General features: G+C 54.8%; 3 protein-coding genes across 6 annotated transcripts; 1 reads left to right on the top strand and 2 right to left on the bottom strand.

The window, feature by feature from the left end:
• Nucleotides 1-1,547: 1,547 nt before the first annotated feature.
• On the bottom strand, nt 1,548-6,801 carry IRF9 (interferon regulatory factor 9). Of its 2 annotated transcripts, XM_061180687.1 has the most exons (9): nt 6,216-6,801; nt 5,264-5,444; nt 4,758-4,941; nt 4,388-4,518; nt 4,218-4,299; nt 4,043-4,114; nt 3,084-3,425; nt 2,125-2,240; nt 1,548-1,977 (listed from the first exon to the last, which is right to left on the bottom strand). In XM_061180687.1, the coding sequence occupies exons 2-9, from the start codon at nt 5,441-5,443 to the stop codon at nt 1,849-1,851; spliced, it is 1,236 nt and encodes a 411-aa protein (XP_061036670.1). In that variant the 5' UTR covers nt 5,444; nt 6,216-6,801; the 3' UTR covers nt 1,548-1,848. The 2 variants fall into 2 exon arrangements, with proteins under 2 accessions (XP_061036670.1, XP_061036671.1); XM_061180688.1 differs by lacking the exon at nt 4,043-4,114.
• Nucleotides 6,802-6,896: 95 nt separating this feature from the next.
• RNF31 (ring finger protein 31) lies at nt 6,897-17,212 on the bottom strand. Of its 3 annotated transcripts, none has more exons than XM_061180684.1 (21): nt 16,633-17,212; nt 16,400-16,546; nt 16,094-16,249; nt 15,809-15,868; nt 15,630-15,705; nt 15,225-15,402; nt 14,363-14,750; nt 13,898-14,188; nt 13,392-13,640; nt 13,109-13,294; nt 12,791-12,997; nt 11,142-11,315; nt 10,960-11,058; nt 10,777-10,866; nt 9,252-9,366; nt 9,023-9,141; nt 8,644-8,868; nt 8,439-8,496; nt 7,622-7,718; nt 7,150-7,318; nt 6,897-7,038 (listed from the first exon to the last, which is right to left on the bottom strand). In XM_061180684.1, exons 1-21 carry the CDS (start codon nt 16,822-16,824, stop codon nt 6,985-6,987), a joined length of 3,330 nt encoding a protein of 1,109 aa, XP_061036667.1. In that variant the 5' UTR covers nt 16,825-17,212; the 3' UTR covers nt 6,897-6,984. The 3 variants fall into 3 exon arrangements, with proteins under 3 accessions (XP_061036667.1, XP_061036669.1, XP_061036668.1); XM_061180686.1 differs by having other exon boundaries at nt 8,644-8,757; nt 13,392-13,472; nt 16,633-17,211; XM_061180685.1 differs by having other exon boundaries at nt 8,644-8,757; nt 16,633-17,108.
• Nucleotides 17,213-17,816: 604 nt separating this feature from the next.
• Nucleotides 17,817-21,139, top strand: PSME2 (proteasome activator subunit 2). The gene is made up of 11 exons (XM_061182386.1): nt 17,817-17,941; nt 18,252-18,284; nt 18,722-18,784; nt 19,029-19,115; nt 19,220-19,250; nt 19,337-19,434; nt 20,025-20,093; nt 20,248-20,315; nt 20,480-20,534; nt 20,835-20,921; nt 21,012-21,139. The coding sequence occupies exons 1-11, from the start codon at nt 17,894-17,896 to the stop codon at nt 21,090-21,092; spliced, it is 720 nt and encodes a 239-aa protein (XP_061038369.1). The 5' UTR covers nt 17,817-17,893; the 3' UTR covers nt 21,093-21,139.
• The last annotated feature ends 214 nt before the right edge of the window (nt 21,140-21,353 follow it).

The raw sequence follows: 21,353 nt of genomic DNA, 5'->3' as shown, positions 1-21,353 counted from the left end.
GCTTACCTGAAGGAAGAGTGTTTTAGACAAAAGAACCAGCAAGTGCAAAGGTCCTGAGGCAGAAATGTCTGGTGGGTTCAGGGAGCCTGGAGCAAAGTAACTGAGGAGAATAGCAAGGGGTGAGGTTAGAAAGGAGAAGAGGGGCCATATCACCTTGAAGGCCATTGTAAGGATTTGGGCTCTTACCCTGAGTGAATTGAAAGCCAATGGAGGATTTCAAGCAGAGGAATGACATGATAAGATTTATGTGTTAAGAGGATCTCTTCTGTGTTGAGAATGGGCTGAAGGTGGACAAGAGTGGAAGCAGAAAAGATGTGGAAGGAAGCAGAAAGAAGAGGTGTGAGAGATGATGGTGTTTGAACCAGTCTTGGTGAGGGAAGCAGAGTCAGATTCAGGATAGATTTTGAAGGAAGGAATGATAGGATTTGCTGATGGGTTGGATGTGGGGTATAACAGAAAAATGAAGTGAAGGTCCAGGAGGGATTTCAGCAGGGCCTGTGCACCTGCACACTCAGTACCCAATTTCCTCACTGCCTATGCAGATGCCTGTTGGGGCTCCTGGCTTCTCAGGATGACGATGAGAGAGACTGAAGACAAGGAAGGTCCAAGGAGGCAGAAAGGCTCAAAAGCAGTGAAGTTTGTCAGGTGAGACAGCAAGAAGTTCCTCAAGAATCTAGACATCCAGATTTGATTATGTCAGTGAGCCACTCAAAGCTTATAAAAGTGACATGACAGGAAGGAGCTGGTCTGGGAGGCTACCTCTCCGCCAATTTGGTGTCATGTACGGGAAGCGGGAAGCTGGAGGCTGTGGCAGTCGGGTTAAGCGGTGAACTAGTCTGGTGGAGATGAGTGTAGGATGAGGTAGGATGACCGGTGGCCTTGTGAAGAAGAACTACCAGTTTGGGAGCAAGATAAACACGGGGCAAGGGAGAGTGGTGTTGGTGGATTTGGACCCCTGGGATCCCAGCAGACAGAGCGCTGGTGATGTGGCAGTCTAGGCCATGTTGTCTGTCGTGGCGCTCAGGTAGAGTGAGGAGACCTGTTTGGGAGCAGCCTTCAGTTGGGGTGGCAGTGCCCCAGGTACTGGGAGAAGAGGCACCAGGGCACAGGAGGCTCGGCCACTCTTCCCTCTGATTTCCTCCCCTGCCAGGCCCCAGGGCCTCTAGCTCATCGTTTCAGGTCTGTTCGTTGAGACCTCCAGGCCAGAGTCCAATCCTAGGCTGAATCGGAGGCCTCTAGCCAAGGACTGTGGACACCGGATTTCCCTTATGAAGGTGGGTACAGTGGCCATAGGCTCAGTGCCCCTCTTTTTGGCTGACCCCAACCCTCTCCCTAATCCTGGTTGCCTAGAGGGTACAGAGAGCCAGGCCCAGAACCCAAAGCTTCCTAGTCCAGACAGCTTGCTAGCCCGAACCTGTGGTTGGAGGAGAGGAAAGGGGCCCAGAGATGCCAGCAGGAAGAGAACCCGAGTGCCCTGCCCTCAGGTTACATCCCCATCATCTCTCTGTGACCCTGCTGCCTTCTTCTCTCAACAAATCCGATGCTGATTCCTTTTCAATAAAATTTTATTTTTAATCCTTAGTGAAGATCTAAGAAAATATAAAGTGCTAGGTTTTAGGGTTGCGGGCAGAGGGAAAGGCCCCCTGAGTTCACGCCATCTGGACTTGCCCAGTTCAGTTCCTCAGAGACGAAAGAGGGTATATCTCAAAATCAAAAAAAAAAAAAAGTCATCCTTGAGTTCCCCACCAACCAGGGTCTATGAGGAGTTCAAGGACTAAATCACCACAGACAACCAATGAGAATGATCACCACGGGAGGCAGGTCAAGAGTGTGGAGGAAGAGGCTCTCTCAAAGCAGATAGGAGGAACAGAGAGAGGAGAAGGAGGCCGGGTCCTCCACGCTCTGCACCAGGGACAGGATGGCTGCCTGATCCTCTGGAGTCTTCTCCAGTAAATGTCGGGCAAAGGCCTGCTCCATCTGCACGAAGAGGTGGGGAGAGGGGGTTGTGAGCACGGCAGGCAGGGCCGGACACTACGCCCAGGGGCTCTTTCCCCGGGAGGCCCTCTTCCTCCTGAACACCCCACTCCCATGCAGGCAGGCTGTTCTTGCCCTATCCCGACTCACCTGCACTGTGATAAGACTCTGTGGGGTGTGGTTGGGGCCAGGGCTCTCCTCCCAGAAATTCAGTGTCACCTGGAACTCGGGTGCGGGGCCCAGGCCCTGGAAGTACCTGGCCAGGTCTGAGAGAAAAGGTCAAGAGTTGGAAGAAAGAGAAGACAGAGGGTCTCAGGCAGGGAGGGATTGGGGAGGGTCCCATAATGGAGAAAGAGGGGTGGCAGGGGGGCCACTCAGAGACCAAGGCCAGAGCAGGAGCCTCGGGGTGGTGAGGCTATTGCCTGGTGCCAGGGGAAATGCTAGGAACTAAGCTGCTGCTCACCTGTGGACAAATAGGGAAAGGGGCCCCCTTTTAGAGGTAGCCAGTCATCACACAACCTGAAACCTGGGGGAGCTGGGGGAGCTTACAGTCCTCTCGGCGGCAGCCCTGGCTGCTAACACAGCTGGGCCACACCTCTGTTGCCTGCTCACAGCCTCCCTGCACTAGGGCACCCTGTGGCCCTGGGTCCCGTATACTCCGGGCCCCCACTCCCGAAGTCCAATTGAGAGTGGAATGGAGGCAGGAAGTGGGATTCCAAGCGTGGATGGGAGAGGGGCAAGCTGAGGGGCGGCTGAGCGGTGGGCGAGGGCACGTGATGCGCGCAGCTCTCGCGAATGTGTGAGTGGTCGCTGTGCAGGTGTGTCCGGTGGGGGTGCCGCGAGGCGCACCTTCCCATGATTACTGTACGTTCCCATGTGGCGGTGCTCACGAGGCGTGACACCCTGGTGCTGGGCTTACCTGGTCCTCATCTTCCGCGGCCTTGGCTGGGGAAGGGGGGCTGCCAGGGCTGAGCGCTGCACGAGTGCAGGGGCCGTGCCTGGGCTGTGATGGGGGATGTGCTGGAGGGAGCGCAGGGCGGTGGCCGGGCCCACGGAGGGGGAACAGAGGTGGGGGAAGGGGCTCAGGTGCTTGGTGGGAGCAGCCTCACCTCTGCAGAAATAGGCGGTTCTGAAGAGCTCCACGCACTCGTTGCTGGGCAGCAGGTGCGGGCCTGGACCAGGTGGAGCCTGGGGCGCATTCCAGGAGATGGGGATGGGGCAAAGGCGCTGCACAAAGAGGCCTCGGGAGTTGCTGGCCACCAGGACCCCTCTCTTGAGCTGGCTCAGCAAGCGCTGGGTGGGCTCTCGTGGGCCGGGTTTGGGAAATATCACCTGCTCCATGCCGTACTGGGTGCTCGAGGGCTCAGCCACGAGGCGGCAGTCCAGGCTCTGCACCTGGGCCTCACCCACCACACATCCATCGTAGATGAAGGTGAGCAGCAGAGAGTAGTCTGCGGATAAAGAAAGGCCAGCTGCACCGGCGCCCCTCCCCAGGGGCCCACTGGCCCGCAAGAGGCTCTGGAGAAATGAAGAGGGGCTTCCTGCAAATCCAGCACCCTCATTTTGCTGGCGAGGAACGTGAGGCTCAGAGAGAGAAACCAGGTAAGGGCTGGTGAGGACCAAGCAGGCCGCAAGGTGAGGGCGGCAGCCGCACCTTCTAAGGATAGAGAAGGCGCCCTCCCTCCTCATCCTCACCGCCAACCCTCGGCAGCCCAGAGGGCTTCCCATCATACTTTCCCATCGCTCAGGAGAGGAGCTAATACACAGATTCCCACTGAGGCCTTAATGGCCAGGGCCTTACAGTTTACAAGAGGGTCCCAGAGATCGGTCCTCTACTTAACCCACAGAATCAATGTCTCAAAGTGGATTTCCAGGGAACACAGTATGTAGGGGGTATTTTTGAGAAGTCAGCTGTTTGGAGTGGTGGCAGGTGCACTGCCTAGAAACCAGTGCCTCTGAGTAAGGTGGCCCCAGTTTGCTGCAAGCCCTGACAGATTAGGTAACACACGCATAGCCACAGGAGGACAAGGGAGGACGGGGGCAGGGGTGAGTCAGAAACACCAAGTACCTGAACCTGGAGGGGGCAGAAGCTCTGGGGACACCAGATCTCCTTGGAGAGGGGCCTCAGCTGTGTCCCTACCTGGGTGGGAGGCAGAGGCACTGGTCATTCAGAGCAGACTGGGGAGTCCAAGGGCCAGAGGGTGTGGCATGGAGGATAACACAAGAGGCAGGGCACGTGGTACCTTCCTGAGGCTCAGGGCTGTTGCCGCTGCTGCTGCTCCCGGAGTCTGAATAGGCTGCTCCCCCACTGGTCTCCACCAGCTCCTACAGATACAGTTTCTATCGTTGGCCCACCTCTCCCCCAGTTACTGTTCTGCCCTCAGACCCACCTGGTTCCCCCACCAGCTCTCACATTTTTGAGGGGGTCCTGGAGCAAGGAGGGGCTGAGTATGCAGTTCTTCGTGGTAACCTCGTCCTCCTTCCTCTCAGAGGACATAGAACTGTGGTGTCGCTTTGATGGTGATTTCTGGGTCCCTGGCTGAGCTGTGGAACGTTGAGAGGGAGAGGAAGGTCAGAGCCTTAAGTGGGCACAGAGGGAAGGGGAGAGATAGGAGGCAGTGAAAGGATGGGCAGGACTGGCAGGGAACCTGCTCCCCAAGGACAGGGCAGAACTCTGACCGAGGGGCCTTGAGGGAGGCCACCACCTTCCCAGGAGGCGCAGGGCTCCATCCTTCCTCCCCAGGCTGCTGATACTAGGAGTGGCGGGGCAAAGGGACACCCACCGGGGAGGGTTCCGGGTGGCAGCAGCCGGTACACCTTGTAGGGCTCAGCCCCATCCCTGTGGCCATTCTCAGGAACCTCCTGGAACTCAGAACTCTTGTTCAGAGCACAGCGCAGACGAGTCTTCCAGATAGCAGGGCCTTCCGAGTCCCCGTCCTTGTACTTTCCCTTAAATATCGCCCAGGCCTAGGACACAGCAGAAGTAAAGAAGAGGCAGCATGTTCTGGACCGCAGATCCTTTACTGAGGCTGGCTTCACGGATGTGTGGCCTGAGCGCTCACACAGAAGGGCCTATGCTAGGTTTATGCTCAGCTATTGCCACCTTGAGATCCTTACTAAGGTTTGCATTTTCATCTTGCATGGGGCTCTGACAATTACGTAACATAGCTGGTTCTACCCTGCAACTTCCCCTTTATCTGAAACCCAGGTGGACGCAACCGCTTGAGGGTGACAGTGCCAGTGTATATTCCATCCCTTCCTCCAAGGGGCCGGTTTCCGGGCCTTTCACCTTGAAGAAGGCGGCATCCTGATCCTCCCGGAAGTCCTGCTTGCCTGCGTGCTTCCAGGGAATCCGGAACATGGTCTTGGCCGCATCTTCCCAGCACACTCCTGGGAACTGCCCGCTCTCCACTTGCTCCACCACCCAGCTCCGGAGCTTTCGGGTGCAACGTGCCCTGCCCGATGCCATCCTGGGGATAAAAGCAGCAGGAAGTGTCAGGGGAACTGATACTTTGGGAAGAGTGAGATCCTGGCCCTTGGGGTTGGATTCCGGCAAGGGCCCCTAGAGATCTCATCCATCTTTTGCCTCTATAGACATAATCTCAAACTTCTGAGGCTGAATTATTTCTGCCGTCACTAGCGATGACCAAAAATACTTTCTTTTTAACATCCCGAGCTGTGACATCTGGAAGGGAACCTTAGGCATTGGTCTTAATTTTAAGGTTTTTCAGGAATCTATTGTTCCCCTGGTGTCCTGCTCCTGGTGAGAGGCCCTGTCTGGATCCCCAAGTATTTACAGACACAGTGGCTGCTTGTGATGCCTCATCAACCCTCTTCACTCACCACCCCCCACAACCTATCCTTCGATGCCCCCCAACCTTCCCCTCCCTCTGCTTGTCCCAGGGGTAGGTGGGGCAGGGAGCTGGGGGCAGGGGCAGAGCTGTGGGCGGGCGGAAGTGGGCAGGACCAGGAGGCAAGAAAACAATCAGGGTAGAGCAGCAGAGTCTTCTTCCCCAAACAACCTGGTAGCAGGTCCTCCTGTCCTTTGCCTAGAGGGCTTGGGACGCCGGCCCCCCCATAAGTCTTTCACTCATGCCAAATTCCAGCTCCCCGGCTCACAGGCCTTCTGTCTATTCCTCAGTCTAGCAGAGGGGTCCCCAGGAGCCTCTACCCACCACCTCCAATCTAGCCGGGCCTTCCCGCCTAGACCCAGGCTGACACCTATTTTTGGTTAATCTTACCTGAGCTGCTGTGCAGTCTGTCCCAGGGCTCAGCCGACCTCAGCTCAGCTCCCGGCTAGGCAGCTCCTGGATCTCTCCGCCCCTTTCTACAGTCCCCACCCTAAGTTTCAGTTCTCCTCCAGGGAGGTCCTTTTCCCCGAAATCACGTGGTCTCCGAGTTGCAGGGTAACTGGTTACCACCAGGGGGAAGCAGCATCTGAGAATCTTATCGTAGGAATCCTGCGGTCAGAGTCTGGATGAGGGACCCTACTGCCTCAGGCTCATTCCCTTTCCTCCCTCAAGATACTCCTTGCTTGTATCAGACCACCTCTATGACACTGCTGCTTCCCCAGGGAGGCCGCAGTGTCCCGGAGTCAGGCCTGGGGCCTCTGGATAGCTCTGTACCACTTGTGCATCTGTGTTCCCCCATGGTGCCTGCTTGGTACCTACTAGGTCACCCCAAATATCAGCTGAATTCAATGAAAGAAAGAAAGGAGGCAGGGAAGGAGGAAGCCCAGGCCAGGTGGCTGGATGGGGAGGGCTGCCCTTGGCCTCCCACAGCGTCAATTCCTTCTGCCTGAGTCCAGAGAGGGTCAGGTGGCAGGCTGCAGGGGGCCTTTAGCAAAGTTCTATTCACTCCCCCCCCCTTTCCCCGGTGCCCGCAGATGGTGGGGTCAGGAAGGAAGAAGGACCACCAAGAAGCCTGGGCAAGGAAATGCCTCTTTATTGGTGCTGGAGGTGTTCCCGGGGAGTCAGATCACAGGACCTTCATTGGGACCCTTGCCCTCAGCTACTTCCTCCTGCGGGGGATACTCTGTCCCAAGGGCACCTCTTCTATCAGCTTCTGTAGAAGGAGAGAGAAGATGATGATACTGGAAGCCTGAGGCTCAGACACAGTCTGGACAGGGGACTTCTAGAGAGTGGGGTCAGAGGTGAGGCTGGGGGGAGGCTTTACCTGTAACAAGCGGGCGTGGTAGGTGGCGGCATCCTCCCCAGGCAGTGGCTGTGGGCGCACATGCAGGTAGCGCTCGGCAGCCGTCTCCAGCTCCTCCACCTCATACAGGGTGGCTGGGTCCAGCGAGTGGGCATTGATGAGGCTCACAAGGTACTCTTTGTAGTGTGCCCTGGGGAGATGAGAGGGTGGAATATTTGTTCTTCTGAAGTTTGGCTGATATCAACTGAGTGTGTCCAGCACTGTGCTGGGCACTAGCATACTCAGATGAGCAAGACCGACACTCGTCGCCAGTTGCTCTTGTAGGCCCTTGCCAACCTGTGCACACCACCTTTCTGTGCCCTTGCCTAGATAGGCCCCTCCCTCCCACTTCTTGCAGGACCTACTGCTCGCAGAGACCCACTCTTCTGCCCAGGCACACCCCCAGTGCTCCTGTGCCCCCGACGCCGTGCTCCACGCCCTGCCTGGCACTCACTGGCAGAGGCCGGCATAGCCAGCAGGAGTCTCCTTGCCGCAGGCTTCGTCCCGGAACCCGTCGGGAACTTCCTTCTGCTCCATCACTCGGCAGCCACCTAGGGGTAAGGGAAGGAAGGGACCCTTTGTCCGGAGGGGGCCACTGAACACAAAGGCCCAGGAGAACTAGGATATGGACGGAGGCACGGGAGGCAGCCTCTAGGGAGGGGACTGAGGACAGGAGCCCCTGCTCTAACAGCTGTGCCAGAGATGCCACCGTGCAGACCACTTCCGACACAGAAGCAGGGACCTTGGTGTCCCTGCTTTTAGCCAAGCTGACTTCTGGCCCATAATCATATACTCCCTTGAGACAGCTCTTTTGGTTGTGATTTAGCTCTTGCGAGGTTAGCTTATTCTGTGAAGGTCTTATTCTACACAGATGGTAAGAAGTGGGGCAGATTAGAATCATATACAACATCTTTCTGTTGCCCTCATGGAACCTAAAACAGTGCAACTAGTAAGTCTTTAATTAAATAGTCACTGAGTTAACTATTGAATCACTATCCTTTGGGAATGGGAGAATAAAATTAGCATCGAGGTGCCAGGCGCTTGAATGTGGCCTTACATAAAACAGCTTGGCTGCAAGGTGGATACGGTCCTCACTTTACAGAGGAAGAAACAAGCCTGGGGAGGCTGAGTCACCAAAGAGCACAACAAGCAAGCACAGGATGGGCCCTGCGTCCTGGTCCAACCCCAGACCCAAGCCTCGCCTTCATCCATCACACAGGGGGAGCCCAGCCCCTCCTCTTGCCTTCTCCCAGGCCTGTCCCGACACTCACCTCCAGGCACTGCCCGGGCCCCCGCTGGGGGCTCTGTGTTGAACATGACGTTATTGTCCTGAGGAAGGCAGAAGGATGGGCGTTAGCTTCCCTTGATGCCAGCCTGCTGGATTTCTCGGCATCCAGGCCTTTCCCTTCCTGCCACCCTGTGCCCTGCTTCCTCTCCTGGGCGACTGGCAAACCAGCCAGGCTGGCTGCCCCTGACCTGAAGCAGCTTCTGGAGCCGGAGAGCCGTCCAGTCCCGCAGGTAGAAGAGGCAGTCGCGGGGGTGGTGGCCATGCAGGGACTTCTTCACCCTGCAGTTAGGGTCTGGACATTTCTGGCGGAAACCCAGATGGGAGAGGGGAAGTTGGAGACTGTTGGGGTCCTGGCCTCTCAGGAACCCCTGCGTGAGGGGTGTAGGGGTGGGGGAGATGAGACATTGGAGGGTCTGGAGCAAGCAGAAGGGGAGAGAGGACAGAGAGAGGTGCTTTACCCCCCACTGTTCTCCTCTTCCCCTGGGCTGTTCCTCAATGGCCTCCACCCCTCACTCCCGACGGCAGCCCCACCCAGCTAGCCCTTCCATCCCCGTTCTCTGGGCTCACATTCTTGGCGTAAAAGGCATTGTAGCAGCCACTGCAGAACTGGTGGCGGCACTGGGTGCAGTGAAAGTGCATGCAGCCTCCTCGGGCCAGTGCGTACGAGAACTTGCACTTGGGGCAGTCTGCAAGGGACAGCAGGTCAGGGTTTGGGCTGCCACTGCTCCTCAGGCCCTCAGGAAGAGAGCCGCTGCAATGGGCAATGAGAGATTACTGGGCAAACAGGCAACCTTACCTATGCCATTTTCCTGAAGGTACATCGCCAAGCCCTGGGCCTGGTATTCCGGGTCATTGGTGCGTTTCCAGTTCTGGAAATCTTCACAGCTCCGGCCTCGATGCTGCTCCTCCCACTGCCAGAAGGAAACAAGCTTCCCATGAAAGCTCTATCCCAGGCCCTTCTTGCTGGCCCCTCCACTCAGATCCAGCGGTCCCTGGCTTAGTGTATGGCACTGCCATCCACCATTTGCTCAAATCCCAAACCGAGGGGCCAGCCTTGGTTCTCTCATCTCTTCACACCCGAAACATTCACCAGCAAGTCTTGTTTCCACCACCCAAGCCTAGCTCAACCCTGTCCTTTTCTTCATCCCTACTGTGACCACCTTTACTCCGGGCCAGGTCAGGTCTCATCTCGATTCCTACTCTCTATGCCTCCACTCCTGCTCCCCTATGGTTCAGCCTACACCTTGCAGCCAGTGTGCCTTTGAACGTGTAACCAACTGCACTGGGAGTGTTCTAGCTTGGAGGTTTGGTGGTAGGGTCGCAGGTGTTCATTTTATTATTGTGTTTTATAAGACAGATGTGCCACCAGGGACTTAGCCGGTGGCACAGTGGTTAAGAATCCGCCTGCCAATGTAGAGGACATGGGTTCGAGCCCTGGTCCAGGAAGATCCCACATGCCGCGGAGCAACTAAGCCCGTGTGCCACAACTACTGAGCCTGCGCTCTAGAGCCCGCGAGCCACAACTGCTGAGCCCACGTGCCACAACTGCTGAAGCCCATGCACCTAGAGCCCATGCTCCGCAACAAGAGAAGCCACCGCGATGAGAAGTCCACACGCGGCAACGAAGAGTAGCCCCTGCTCACCTCAACTAGACAAAGCCCGCACGCAGCAACGAAGACCCAACACAGCCAACAATAAATAAATAAATAAATAAATTAATTAATTAAAATAAATTTAAAAAAAAGACAGATGCGTCTTTTTGGTATCAAATATTAAACTTTCTAAAGGTAAATGAGAGAGCATCACCCCTTGCTCAGTCTTAGAATGAAAGGCCGATCCCTTGCTTGACTGGCCTCACGGCCTCTCCTGACCTGGCACCTAGCTCCTCTCTGACTGCCAGCCACTCTCACCCTTGCTCTTGAGGCTCCAGCCACACAACACTTTTTCTGACTTTGGCCTTTCCATGTGTTGTTCTTTCTCTCCCAAATACTCTTTGCATAGTTGGCTTCTTCTTAACTTTCATGCCTGAGCTTAAATCCAGCCATTTTAGAGAAGACTTGTCTAACCTCTCGATCCTATGTACTAGGTAGGTCCATTCTGTTATTCCTAACCTCAGATTCCTATTTGTTTTGTTCATAGAACCCATGGCGATGTATAATTCTGCTCTCTCTCCTTCCCTCACCCCTCCTCCCTCCCTCCCTGGCTAGCCTGTAACTCTTTGAGCCCAGAGCTCACGTCTGTTCTGTTCTCCAGCACACCCCGCGTCTAACAGTACCTGCGGTGGCTCAGCAGGTATTTCTAAAAGGATGGATGTGCCTCACCTGGCGCTTACAGCGCACGCAGAAGGTCTGGTGACACTGGGGACATGTTGCCTCCAGCTGCTCACGCTCGTATATGAAGCCAAAGGAGCACTGTGGGTGCAAGAGCATAAAGCTGTCTGAGGCCTGACCAGGCACCACTCCCCACTCCTCCCTCCGGTCAGCAGCTCTGGGCAGGCCTCTGACCTGGGCACACCACAAGAACTTGGGATCTCGCATGAGCACGCCCTCAGTCAGCTTCTTGTGGAACAGCGCATAGGCATCTGGCTCTAGGCTCTCTCGAAGCTGGGAACAGGATGTGGAAGTGGCGGGTGGGCAAGGCTCCTGTTCAAAGCCCAGGGCACCCTGAGTCCTAGGGACTGCAGTACCTGGATATCAAGGGTGGAAAAGTAGCTGAGCAGCTGTGCGTCATCGGTGAGGTCGGGGCGGCCACAGGCAGGGCACACCATGTCTGTGATGTGTTTCTCCTTCAAGGCAATGGTGAAGTGCTGGCGGAAGCAGTCGGGACAGATAGTGCACTCACAGGAGGTCAGAGCCTGCATCTGGTGGAGGGGAAGGGAAGGGAAGGGACGGAAGGGGGTAAGAAACTACAGTTGCCAGCCGGGGGAAGGGGCAGGAGCCAGGGGTCTGCTATGAAACCGGGGTCTAATTAACAACTGGGCAGGCAACCTAAATGTCTGAAGACCTTCAGATGGAAAAAAACAGACAATGGTGAGACCTAAGGTAAATGGAAGAATGGCCTCTAAAGGCATCCACATTCAATTAAAAGCAAACACACAATAACTGAATCACTTTGCTGTACACCTGAAACTAACACAGCACTGTAGATCAACTGTACTCCAATAGAAAATAAAATTTTTTAAAAAGTTAATTTAAAAAGGAAAAAGCAGCTGAGGGGGGGGGGGCGTGGATTCCCTGGTGGTCCAGTGGGTAGGACTCCGCACTTTCACTGACGAGGGCCTGGGTTCAATCCCTGGTTGGGGAACTAAGATCCTGCAAGCTGTGTGGCACGGCCAAAAAAAAAGCAAACACAAACAACATCCTTGAAATGACAAAACTATAGCAATGGAGAACAGACTAGTGGTTGCCATATGACAGGAGGAGGGGAAGAAGGTTACAACTATAAAGCGGTAGCACAAGGGGGCTGCATTGTGGTATCTTGATTGTGGTGATGGTTACATGAATCTACATGTGGGATCAAACTGCATACAACTACACATATACACACTGATGCACAAAATGAACAAAGCCTGCGGTCTTGCTAACATTGTACCAATATCTATTTCTTGGTCTTGATATTGCACTATGATTATACAAGATGTCACCATTGGGAGGAGGTGGATGAAGAGCACACAGGATTCTGTACTATTTTTATAACTGCCTGTGACTCTACAATTATTTTAAAATAAAGAGTAAAAACAAAAAACATACAGAGCCAGCCTAACTAAACTGGGCTGTATTTTGCCAAAGAACTGCCACTTCTGACCTAGAGTAAGTCAGAAGGGGCTCAGGAGATAAAAGGGGCCTATTCCTACCAACTGGGTATTTGATGATCACATTAAAGAATTACTGGTAATTTTTTTGGTGTGACAGTGGTATTTGTGGCTATATTTTCAAAGAGTTTTATCTTTTAGAGATACATATTGAAATATTACAGATAAACTATCTGACATCTGAGATTTGCTTCAAAATAATCCTACATATGTGTAGATGAAGTGAAGATTGGTCATACATTAATAATGGCTGAAGCTTGATGATGAATACATGGTGCGGGGAGGGAGAGTGGAATCCGTTATACAGTTTTCTCTACTATTGCATGTTCGAAATTTCCCATAATAGAACATTTAAAAAAAGAGAGGGAGGTGGCCTATTCCTGCCCTCCCCTTCCCAGAAGGCTTCAGGGGCACATGGGCAACTGCAGAGCAAAAGACAAGATCAGAGACAGGGGCTGGGGTAGAGTGGGGGTCCAAAGGGAACAGAGCAATTCTAAGGCCAGGGGCAGTGGGGAGGGACTTACCCGGTTGCGGGGCAGGGCCCAGCTGCACACGGCACACTCCTGGGCAAGCAAGCGGCGCAGGAAGGCCCGGTCCTGGCTCTGCCTCACAGCTTCTACCACGTCCCCCAACTCATAGTTCCTGGGTGTTTCCTGCAGTAGCGCCAGTGCCAGCTCCGCCCGGCCCCAGCTGGGGAGTGCGTGGACTGCCAAAAGCCGTCTGACCAGGCTCTGCAAGGCGATTCAGGTGGAGAGGGAAGAAGTGGCTGTCAGACCGCAGAGAGCGTACCCCTCAGCCTGCCCTCAGCCCTACTAAGTGGGCTCTTCACCTCCTTCCAGCACCTGCTTATCTGGCCCATCCCAGGAAGGGGTGGGCTCAGGACCGCTGTCCCAGAGGCGCTGATGGAAGGGCTCTAGGCGCTGGCGCTGTAGCTCAGTCAGGGCTCGTGCCACGTCACCCCCGTGTTGGAACAAGGCTTGAAGAGACCCCTCCTCAGGCTCAAAGCCCAGGGACCGGAGCTCCTGCACCTGTGAGTTGGGAGGGGCGAGGAGTGAAGAAGAATGTGAGAGGCTCTGAGATCCACAGCCCTCAATCCTGCACCCCCCCCAGCACAGCTGCTACTACCTTCCTCCGCCGGGCCCTCACACACTCTTCCACAGCTTCATCCAGGTTGCCGTGACGATCCAGCCAGGCATTCCGGGCCTCCTGACAGGAAAAGGCACCCAGCCTCGGGTCCTGCTGTCCAGCCAGCTCAGCCACCATCTCCAGCACGTAGGGCAGCTCTGAGCGCAGCCACTGCAGGGGCACCTCGGTGCCCGAGTACTGCAGAGCTGAGAAGACCTCCTCTGGACAGGCGCCTCCGGCTTCCCCTTCCTAAGGCACAGTCCCGCCCAGACAGAGCGCCCATCAGGAAGGGCACAGTCCACCCACCCTTAGCCCGAACCAAAATGCTGACAGTGCTGGAGCTCAGATCATGGATCACGTGAGCAGGACACAGCATGATACCTGCCCTGGGGGAAGGGTTCAATAAGAGGCAGCTGCTGCTAACAATGACAGGTTTTGAGAACTTGCATCAATCAACTGCAGCCTCTCCCTTCCCCCACAAGCTTATCCCAGGCCCAAATCCTCACCCGGATCTTGAGCACTAGTTGGAGACCTTCCTCCCGCATCTTGTCTTGGCGTTGCTTCTCAAGGTCCCCACAGGAACTGGCCAGGGGGGCACTGAGGCGTCGTGGAGGCCCTGGTTCAGGGAGTCGCTCTTCCAAAGAGCTGGCAAGGGGCCGGGGGGTACGCTGTACTGGGATGGGGCTGCTGGTCCGGTTGCACATAGCACACACCCAGCCAGGGCCCGAGTTGCAGAAGGTACAGTGAATACAGTACCACACTGGAGTCTGGGCAGAGGAGAGCAAAGTATCCTCCTGCTGGGAAGGCAGAAAGAATTATCCCACTGAAGGTTGGTTGAGGCTCAAGATGGCAATATAGAAAGCTAGGGGGAAGATACTGGGGAACTGAAGGAAAACAGGGGATGAAGAAGTAGAGAATGGTCTGTGGTAACAGGTGCAAATAAAGAGCTGAGAAGGCCAGGAACAGGTTACCTGAAGGGGCTGTAGGCAAACGCCAGCATCCTGAGAATCCACTACCAAGCTGGGAGGCTGAGCCAGCCGAGGTCGCTCACATATGGCACACAGCACAGCCGCAGCCTCATTCTCAAAGGTACAGCTCTGGCAGGCCCAGTGACCCCGTGCAAGCTCAGGTTCTAGGCCCCCAGCTCCTTGGGGACCCTCAATCCCCAGCCCCAACCCTTTACAGCCTCGGGGCCGATCACAGGCCACACAGAGTACTGCCCAAGGTTCATTCAGCATGGCGCAGGCAGAACAGTGCCAGGGAAGACGGGCACTTGCAGGATCAGGGGAAGAAAGAGAGCTGTCTCCCAGGGCCAGCAGGGAGGTTGACTGAGGCCATGGTGGAGCTGAGGCAGGTAAGCTGTAATGGAAAAGCAGACACGGCCTGCTGAGGGGGTGCCTGGGACCCTTACCCATGGGCATCCCTCATTCCCTGCAGGACAACACATGGCTCTGGCCTTTGCACATGTCTGGAACACTGCCATACCCATAGCCTGTTCAACATTTAAATGACAGCTTAAAGTCCGTAGCTGGCTGGTAAATATCCCTAACATAGGGCCTGACCCCTATTAGGTGCTTAAAATACTACCAACTGATTGAGCTGATCCTTCTGACTAAGCTGCATCCTCCTACTACCTATTTGCACACCCAAAAAATCTATTTTGCTATGACTGCTACTTGCTTGACATGTATATCTATGATCTCCTGGAGGGCAGTAACTGGTTGCTTGCTCTCTATGAGACAGTCTTTAGCACAGAATCTAGCACATAGTAGATACTCAAATGATTTTAAGTTCTCTCAATTTCGCTCCCACTCAGAAGAAAAGGCCTCTCACCTGGGGGTCAGGTGGGTAGCCTGGGGGGCCCCAGGCAGGGTCTGGCGGAGGTGATGTGCACGGTCTGGGTGTCCATGGAAGAGGCGATCACAAGTTGGGCACAAGGCCTGTTTACAAGCTGAGCAGTGCAATGTGCCTGGGGCAGAACCACAGAGGAAGCAGGGACCAGGAATGGAGGCTGGAGAACAGGAAAAAATAGAACATCTTTCTAAAAAGGACCAGGTTACATTTGAATCTGCTGTGGAGGGGAACAAATCACAGACAACTTTTCAGCATATCTTTTCAACCCAAGGAAACGATTTTAATCTCTTTTTAAAAAGAAAGGAAAATAACCAAGAAGACAGAGGAAATTTCCATCAGTATGATCTACTAGCACTCCCACTCCCCAATATAGGACAATAATACCTGGGGCAGAGGGTGTGGTGAGGGGGTCAGGAGCAATCTCTCTCAGTAAGGGGGCAAACTCTGAGAGCTGCAGTATCTGAGGAAAAAGGACAGGGAATGAGCAAGGGCTTGGGGACAGAGGCCCACAACAGGTTCCCTTTGTTCGCCAGGCCCCAGAGCCCCATTCCTGCCTTCCTTACATCATCTTCAACCTTGTCTTTCAGCAGCTGCTCCAGTGTTTGTGGTTCTGGATGAGTATTCTGCAAACAAGATAAGAAGAGTTCTCACCTAGAGCCTTGGAACAAGGCCCTCCCTCAAAGCCCTGGTCCCCCAACGTTCACAGGGTGAAAAGTACAGAGAGATCCTAAGTTACTGTGGGGACTATGCCTATGGTTCAGCAGCATGGGAGTCCCCACACTGGCTTTGTTGTTAGGCTGGGATTCCCAGCCCTGATGCTTAAGTCCTCAGGACTAGAGATACCTCACCTGTAACAGCAGGCTGAGCTCTGTCCGAAGCAGCAGTACTTCCAGTGTGACTGTAGCAACTTGTCGCTCATCCGGCTCCTTCTGGCCCTCAGGGAAGCTCAACCCATCTGGCTGCTCCTCTGTGTAGCCATACAATCGCAGAACATCCCGGCCCCCCTGCCACACATTCAAACCAGTCACCGCCCGGCAGGTCCCCTTCCCACCAGGGCTGGACCTCAACCCATTCAGCACAGCCTCAGGCCCTTTCTAGTCAACCCCCAGCCCAGGCTAAGTTCCCTTCTCCCATTAGGGGCCCAGGGGCTTCACCTGAACAGCATCCACCGTACTGCGAAAGACAGGGTTATTAAACTTGACCCCGCGCCAGTACCGGGGCCGCTGAGGGCTGAGGAGGTTGCGGCCATATTTCTCCAGGATGTTCAGGGCCGTGGAGAGGGTGTTGAGGTAGTTTCGGGGCTGGGAGCAGTCAGAGAGCAGAGAGCTGTGAGCCCCGGCCCGGCCTCCGGTCCTCTGCCCTCCTCCCAACCCGGGCCGGGCCTCACCTCCCCATGAGCGTTGCAGCGGACCAGGCGTGCAGCATCCAGCTGCAGGTAGCGGGCTGCTGGCGGCAGAGAGGTGACCAGTAGCGGCCGGAGCTGCTCCAGCGAAAACGCCTGCCCGGAATCCCTCCTCAGGGCGCTCGCCAGCTCCTCGCGGGCCGCCAGGAAGGCCCGCTCCTCCTCCTCCCCCGGCATCCTGAGACAAGAGTCAGCCCCAGCCCGCTGCCCGACGGGACCCGGCTCAGGCTGTGCGCGGCCCGAGCGCCGCCAGGAGCGCCTGGGGTCTGGCTTCACGGCCCGACCCGGTCGGCTCGGACGCCCCGGGTCACTCAGCGTACGGTCACTCTTCGGCCCCGGGCCCAACGCCAGGGTTAGCGGGAACAGGAAGTACTAGGAAAGAGGGCGGGACTGCGACCCAGATTCAGGGGAAGGGGCGGGGTCTAAGCTTGAGGAAGGGGGGGGCCAAGTAATCGGGGGGCGTGGCCAGGGTCCCAGCCAATGATAATGATAAATAATCCATGGCTCCTCCCCCAGAGCGCCTAGGCTGCAAACCCTGTTCTGGCGCTCTTCCCCTCCTTGGTCCAGGCTGGTCCCACCCCTCTCCGTATAGACCCCGGTGCGGGGTTACTTTATTCCCCTCAAAGCCCTCCTCTCTATCCGGGACCCCACAGGGGAAATCCCACTCAGCTGGGGACTCAACTCTGGCCGGCCTGAGCCCCACTCAAGCCCCTTCTCCAGTCAGTCTTGAAGATAGGGCGCCCTCCGGGAGGAAGCCCCCGCGCCTTCTCTCTTCCATATCCTCTGTCCCTTCTCCCTCCTACTACCTCTCCCGCCCACTCTGATCCCTCTCTGGCCCTTCCCCGCAGTCAAGCCTTCCTGGGGGAGCCCCACCACTGAACACCCCCTTTCCCACTCTCCCACCCTTCTCACCCCAACCCTGACTGTCCTTGGACGGTTCTTTCCCCTTCTCTCTAAGCCCCTCCCCTTCTCCGAGGGACAGCCCCTGTTCAATCTCCGCCGGTCCCACTTGTCCTAGCCCCTCCCCCGGACAGCCCCTGGGTTTGTGACCGAGTCAGCACCGCCTCTCCTAGTCTCACAGGCCGAGAATGGCAGAGGGGCTCCCTACGGTTTGCGGCCTTCCAGGGGGAGGGGGAAAAGAAGGAAGGGGGTGGGGCTGAGGGGGGCGGGCCTGGACTTGGGGAGTGAAAGCGAAAGCCCAGGCGGCGAACAGGGAGACCGGAGACCTAGCAGCAACTGGAGCAGCATGGCCAAGCCTTGTGGGGTGCGCCTGAGCGGGGAAGCCCGCAAACAGGTAACGGGGGACCGGGAGGCCAGGAAGGGGCCGAGGAGCCCTCCTGAATGGAGGCCAAACTGGGTGCTCCGAGGGACCAAGGCCGTGCCAGAGAAATCTCCCAACCTCTCTAAGTGCTTTCACTTCTGCCCGGGGATTACCAGATTCCTGCCCTCCGGACAATCTCTGCACTGAGCATGGGCTTCCAGGGAAATCTGGCTTGTGGTGGGAAAGGACTGAGCCAAGTTGGAGGGCATCCTATTGGGGGGTGGGATCTTACTCTGGACAACTGAGACCCTTAACCAACATCCGGGTACCGCTCTCTGTGCAGGTGGATGTCTTCAGGCAAAATCTTTTCCAGGAGGTAAGTCTTCTGGATTCAAGCGATTTGACCCAGAATCTTAGGCCAATACTTGAGGGTTGCAACTTCTCAGACTGATCCCCAAACCCACCCTCCACCCGCGCCCTACTTCACTTATCAAGCCTCCACCCAAGACAAGCCCTTAATTATTGATCTCTACTTTTACTTGTACCCCTCTTAATACCTTCCGCACTTCCACCACTTCCTCTCCCCTCTTTTGGTGTGGAGGGAAAAGCCATGGCCCCAAAGCAGGAATACCACAGTTCTAACCTTGGTTCTGCTGCGTCCCAGCTTGGGGAAGTCCCTTCAATTTTCAGGGCTCCAGTTCCCTCATTTATAAGTACTGGAGTCAATGATTTCCAAGGGCCCTTCCAGTCCCACTTCTCAGACATCTCACTGAACGTCTTCTGTGATTCTGACCCTTGTAATGTAACCCACAGGCTGAGGAATTCCTCTACAGATTCTTACCTCAGAAAATCATATACCTGAATCAGCTCTTGCAAGTGAGTAGTGTGGACCCTTCCTGCCCCATCCCATGGCCTCTCTCCTCTCCATCCACCCTCTCTAGCTAACAACTGGGTTCCGAATGTAGAGAACAGTCGCAAATGGTAGACTGGGAACATTAGGATAGTGTGAGGCCTGAGCCTAGGTTGGGAGGCAGAGGGTGGGTGGGATGTGTGGAGGGAAGGCTCTGACTCAGGATGAGGGGAAGAGGCTGGGCAGCCCCTGACAGTGAGCTCTGTGCAGGAGGACTCCCTCAACGTGACTGACATGACTTCTCTCCGGGCCCCGCTGGACATCCCCATCCCAGACCCTCCACCCAAGGATGATGAGGTGAGGCACTCATGGTGTAGGGCTCGGGCTATAAACCCAGTGTAAATGATGGCCCTCCAACCTCCATGACTTTTCTAAAGCTACTTTCCCCTTTTTTTCCTTAGATGGAAACGGATAAGCAGGAGAAGAAAGAAGGTAAGAGAGGAAGGGGTGGCTAGGAAAAGGGAAATGGCACACTGACTACTGGATGAGAAAGGGTCTAAGTCCCCTCTTTCTCACAGTCCCTAAGTGCGGCTTTCTCCCTGGGAATGAGAAGGTCCTGGCCTTGCTTGCCCTGGTTAAGCCAGAAGTCTGGACTCTCAAAGAAAAATGCATTCTGGTAAGCTTGGAAACTGGGGGACAGAGAAAACGAGCAAGGCCAGGCCCTGGTCTCCTTCAGAGATTCAATTCCTTCATTTAGGAAACTATTCCCCAAATAGGACGCTTCCTTCTGTGCCTTGGGTATAGATACCTTTTGTTCTCTATCACAATGGTATCCCCAAATCAGACTGTGCTGCATCCACCTCTGTAACCTGAGAACCTACTGCTGTACCAGGTACAGAGCACAGATACTATGATACAGTGAGTTGGTTTAAGAGCTTGGGCCCTAGAGGGAGACTGCCTTGGTTCAAATCCTGACTCTATCACTTACCTAACTGGTTACTTTAAGTAAGTAACTTAGACATCCTGTGACTCAGTTTTTTCATCTGTTAAGTGGGTACAATAAGAATATATACCTTGAAATAAGCATTAAAAAAAAAGAATATATACCTTGAAAGGTTGTTGTGAAGATTAAATGAGATATATAATACATAGCACAGTGCCTGCCATATAATAAGTACTCAGTTAAATGTAGCTATTATTAGGAAGTAGCAGTAATCAGAATAGAGGATTTGTTGAATGATTCCTACACGATATCTCTTAATGTAGGTGATCACATGGATCCAGCATCTCATCCCCAAAATTGAGGATGGAAATGACTTTGGGGTGGCAATCCAGGTGAGAAAGGGTGTGTGAGGATGCTGACAGCAGGGAGAGACTTGGGGAATAAGGGATAGGAGCTAGACAAGAACTGGGAGGAGGAGAGAGACGGTGAGTGAAGGAGGGAGGAGAGGAAGGCTTTTCTTTGCTTTCCACTCTTTTGTCACCACAGGAGAAGGTGCTGGAGAGGGTAAATGCAGTCAAGACCAAAGTGGAAGCCTTCCAGACAACCATTTCCAAGTGAGGGCAGCTGGAAGGCCAGCACCGGGGTCTGCAGGGACATTTCTTTGGGACTCCCAAAGCTGGGCATGCCTATCGGGATGAAGCGGGGCTTTGGGAAGGGTCTGAGGGAGTATCTCTCGCTGAACATCCATTCCTGTGGTTACTCCTTTTGCTTCCGGCAGGTACTTCTCAGAACGTGGGGATGCTGTGGCCAAGGCCTCTAAGGAGACCCACGTAGTAAGTGGACAGTCCACCAGCCTTTTAGCTGAGGCTGCTGGGGATGGGGGGTGATGAGAAAGTGGGGGATAGAGGTCCTCTTTGTCTCATTTGTGACCTTCCCAATGTGGAGAATATTAAGCCCAGGAAAACTGATTTAGGCTTCAAAAACCTTGACCCCTTTCTCTGTTTGATCCTCTGGGATCCCATTTCTTGGCTGAGAAGGGGCTCATTCCTCAAGTTACCTATTCCCTGTATGAGGAACAGACTAATGTCCCAACCTCCCATGGGGCTGACTCAGCTTTGCCTTCCACATCCCAGATGGATTACCGGGCCCTGGTGCACGAGCGAGACGAGGCAGCCTATGGAGAGCTCAGGGCCATGGTGCTGGACCTCAGGGCCTTCTATGTGAGTGTGGAGTAAGCCCCTAAGGGAGGTGGATGAGGGGGGCAGGGGAAAGGCCAAGAACCTGACTGTTGCCCTCTGGCCTTCTTCCAGGCTGAGCTTTACCATATTATAAGCAGCAACCTGGAGAAAATTGTCAACCCAAAGGGTGAAGAGAAGCCATCTATGTACTGAGCCCAGGGTTAGAGGGGAAATAAATGACCTATACTTTGTGTGGATAACCTCTGGTGTGTGTCATTCATTCAAAAACATTTACTGAGTGTCACCTATATCCAGACACTAAATGTGAATGTGGTGATGAGAAAGGGAGGGGTGCCAGGAAGATGAAGATGAATTAAAGGTCCATCCTGTTCTTAGGAAGTCATCCTAAAGAACAGGGTGGGAAATGTTACATGCCATGACAGCCATGAAAATAACCTGTATTGGGGAATTTCA

This window comes from Eubalaena glacialis, chromosome 2, assembly GCF_028564815.1.
Source record: "Eubalaena glacialis isolate mEubGla1 chromosome 2, mEubGla1.1.hap2.+ XY, whole genome shotgun sequence".
Lineage (NCBI taxonomy): Eukaryota > Metazoa > Chordata > Mammalia > Artiodactyla > Balaenidae > Eubalaena > Eubalaena glacialis.
This window is presented reverse-complemented; position numbering and strand designations above follow the sequence as displayed.

Bases quoted from the DNA above. Each gene is read 5' to 3' on its own strand.
- IRF9 (XM_061180687.1), bottom strand. From the start codon at position 5,443: ATGGCATCGGGCAGGGCACGTTGCACCCGAAAGCTCCGGAGCTGGGTG. The intron at 4,519-4,757 runs GTGGGTGTCCCT...AACGTTCCACAG, and splicing joins GCCACCCGGAACCCTCCCCG to CTCAGCCAGGGACCCAGAAA. The intron at 1,978-2,124 runs GTGAGTCGGGAT...CTCTTCGTGCAG, and splicing joins AGAGTCTTATCACAGTGCAG to ATGGAGCAGGCCTTTGCCCG.
- RNF31 (XM_061180684.1), bottom strand. From the start codon at position 16,824: ATGCCGGGGGAGGAGGAGGAGCGGGCCTTCCTGGCGGCCCGCGAGGAG. The intron at 14,751-15,224 runs GTGAGAGGCCTT...TTTCCATTACAG, and splicing joins GCTACCCACCTGACCCCCAG to CTTACCTGCCTCAGCTCCAC. The intron at 14,189-14,362 runs GTAACCTGTTCC...CTGCCTTCCCAG, and splicing joins TTTGCCTACAGCCCCTTCAG to CAGGAGGATACTTTGCTCTC.
- PSME2 (XM_061182386.1), top strand. From the start codon at position 17,894: ATGGCCAAGCCTTGTGGGGTGCGCCTGAGCGGGGAAGCCCGCAAACAG. The intron at 19,251-19,336 runs GTAAGAGAGGAA...TCTTTCTCACAG, and splicing joins TAAGCAGGAGAAGAAAGAAG to TCCCTAAGTGCGGCTTTCTC. The intron at 19,435-20,024 runs GTAAGCTTGGAA...CTCTTAATGTAG, and splicing joins TCAAAGAAAAATGCATTCTG to GTGATCACATGGATCCAGCA.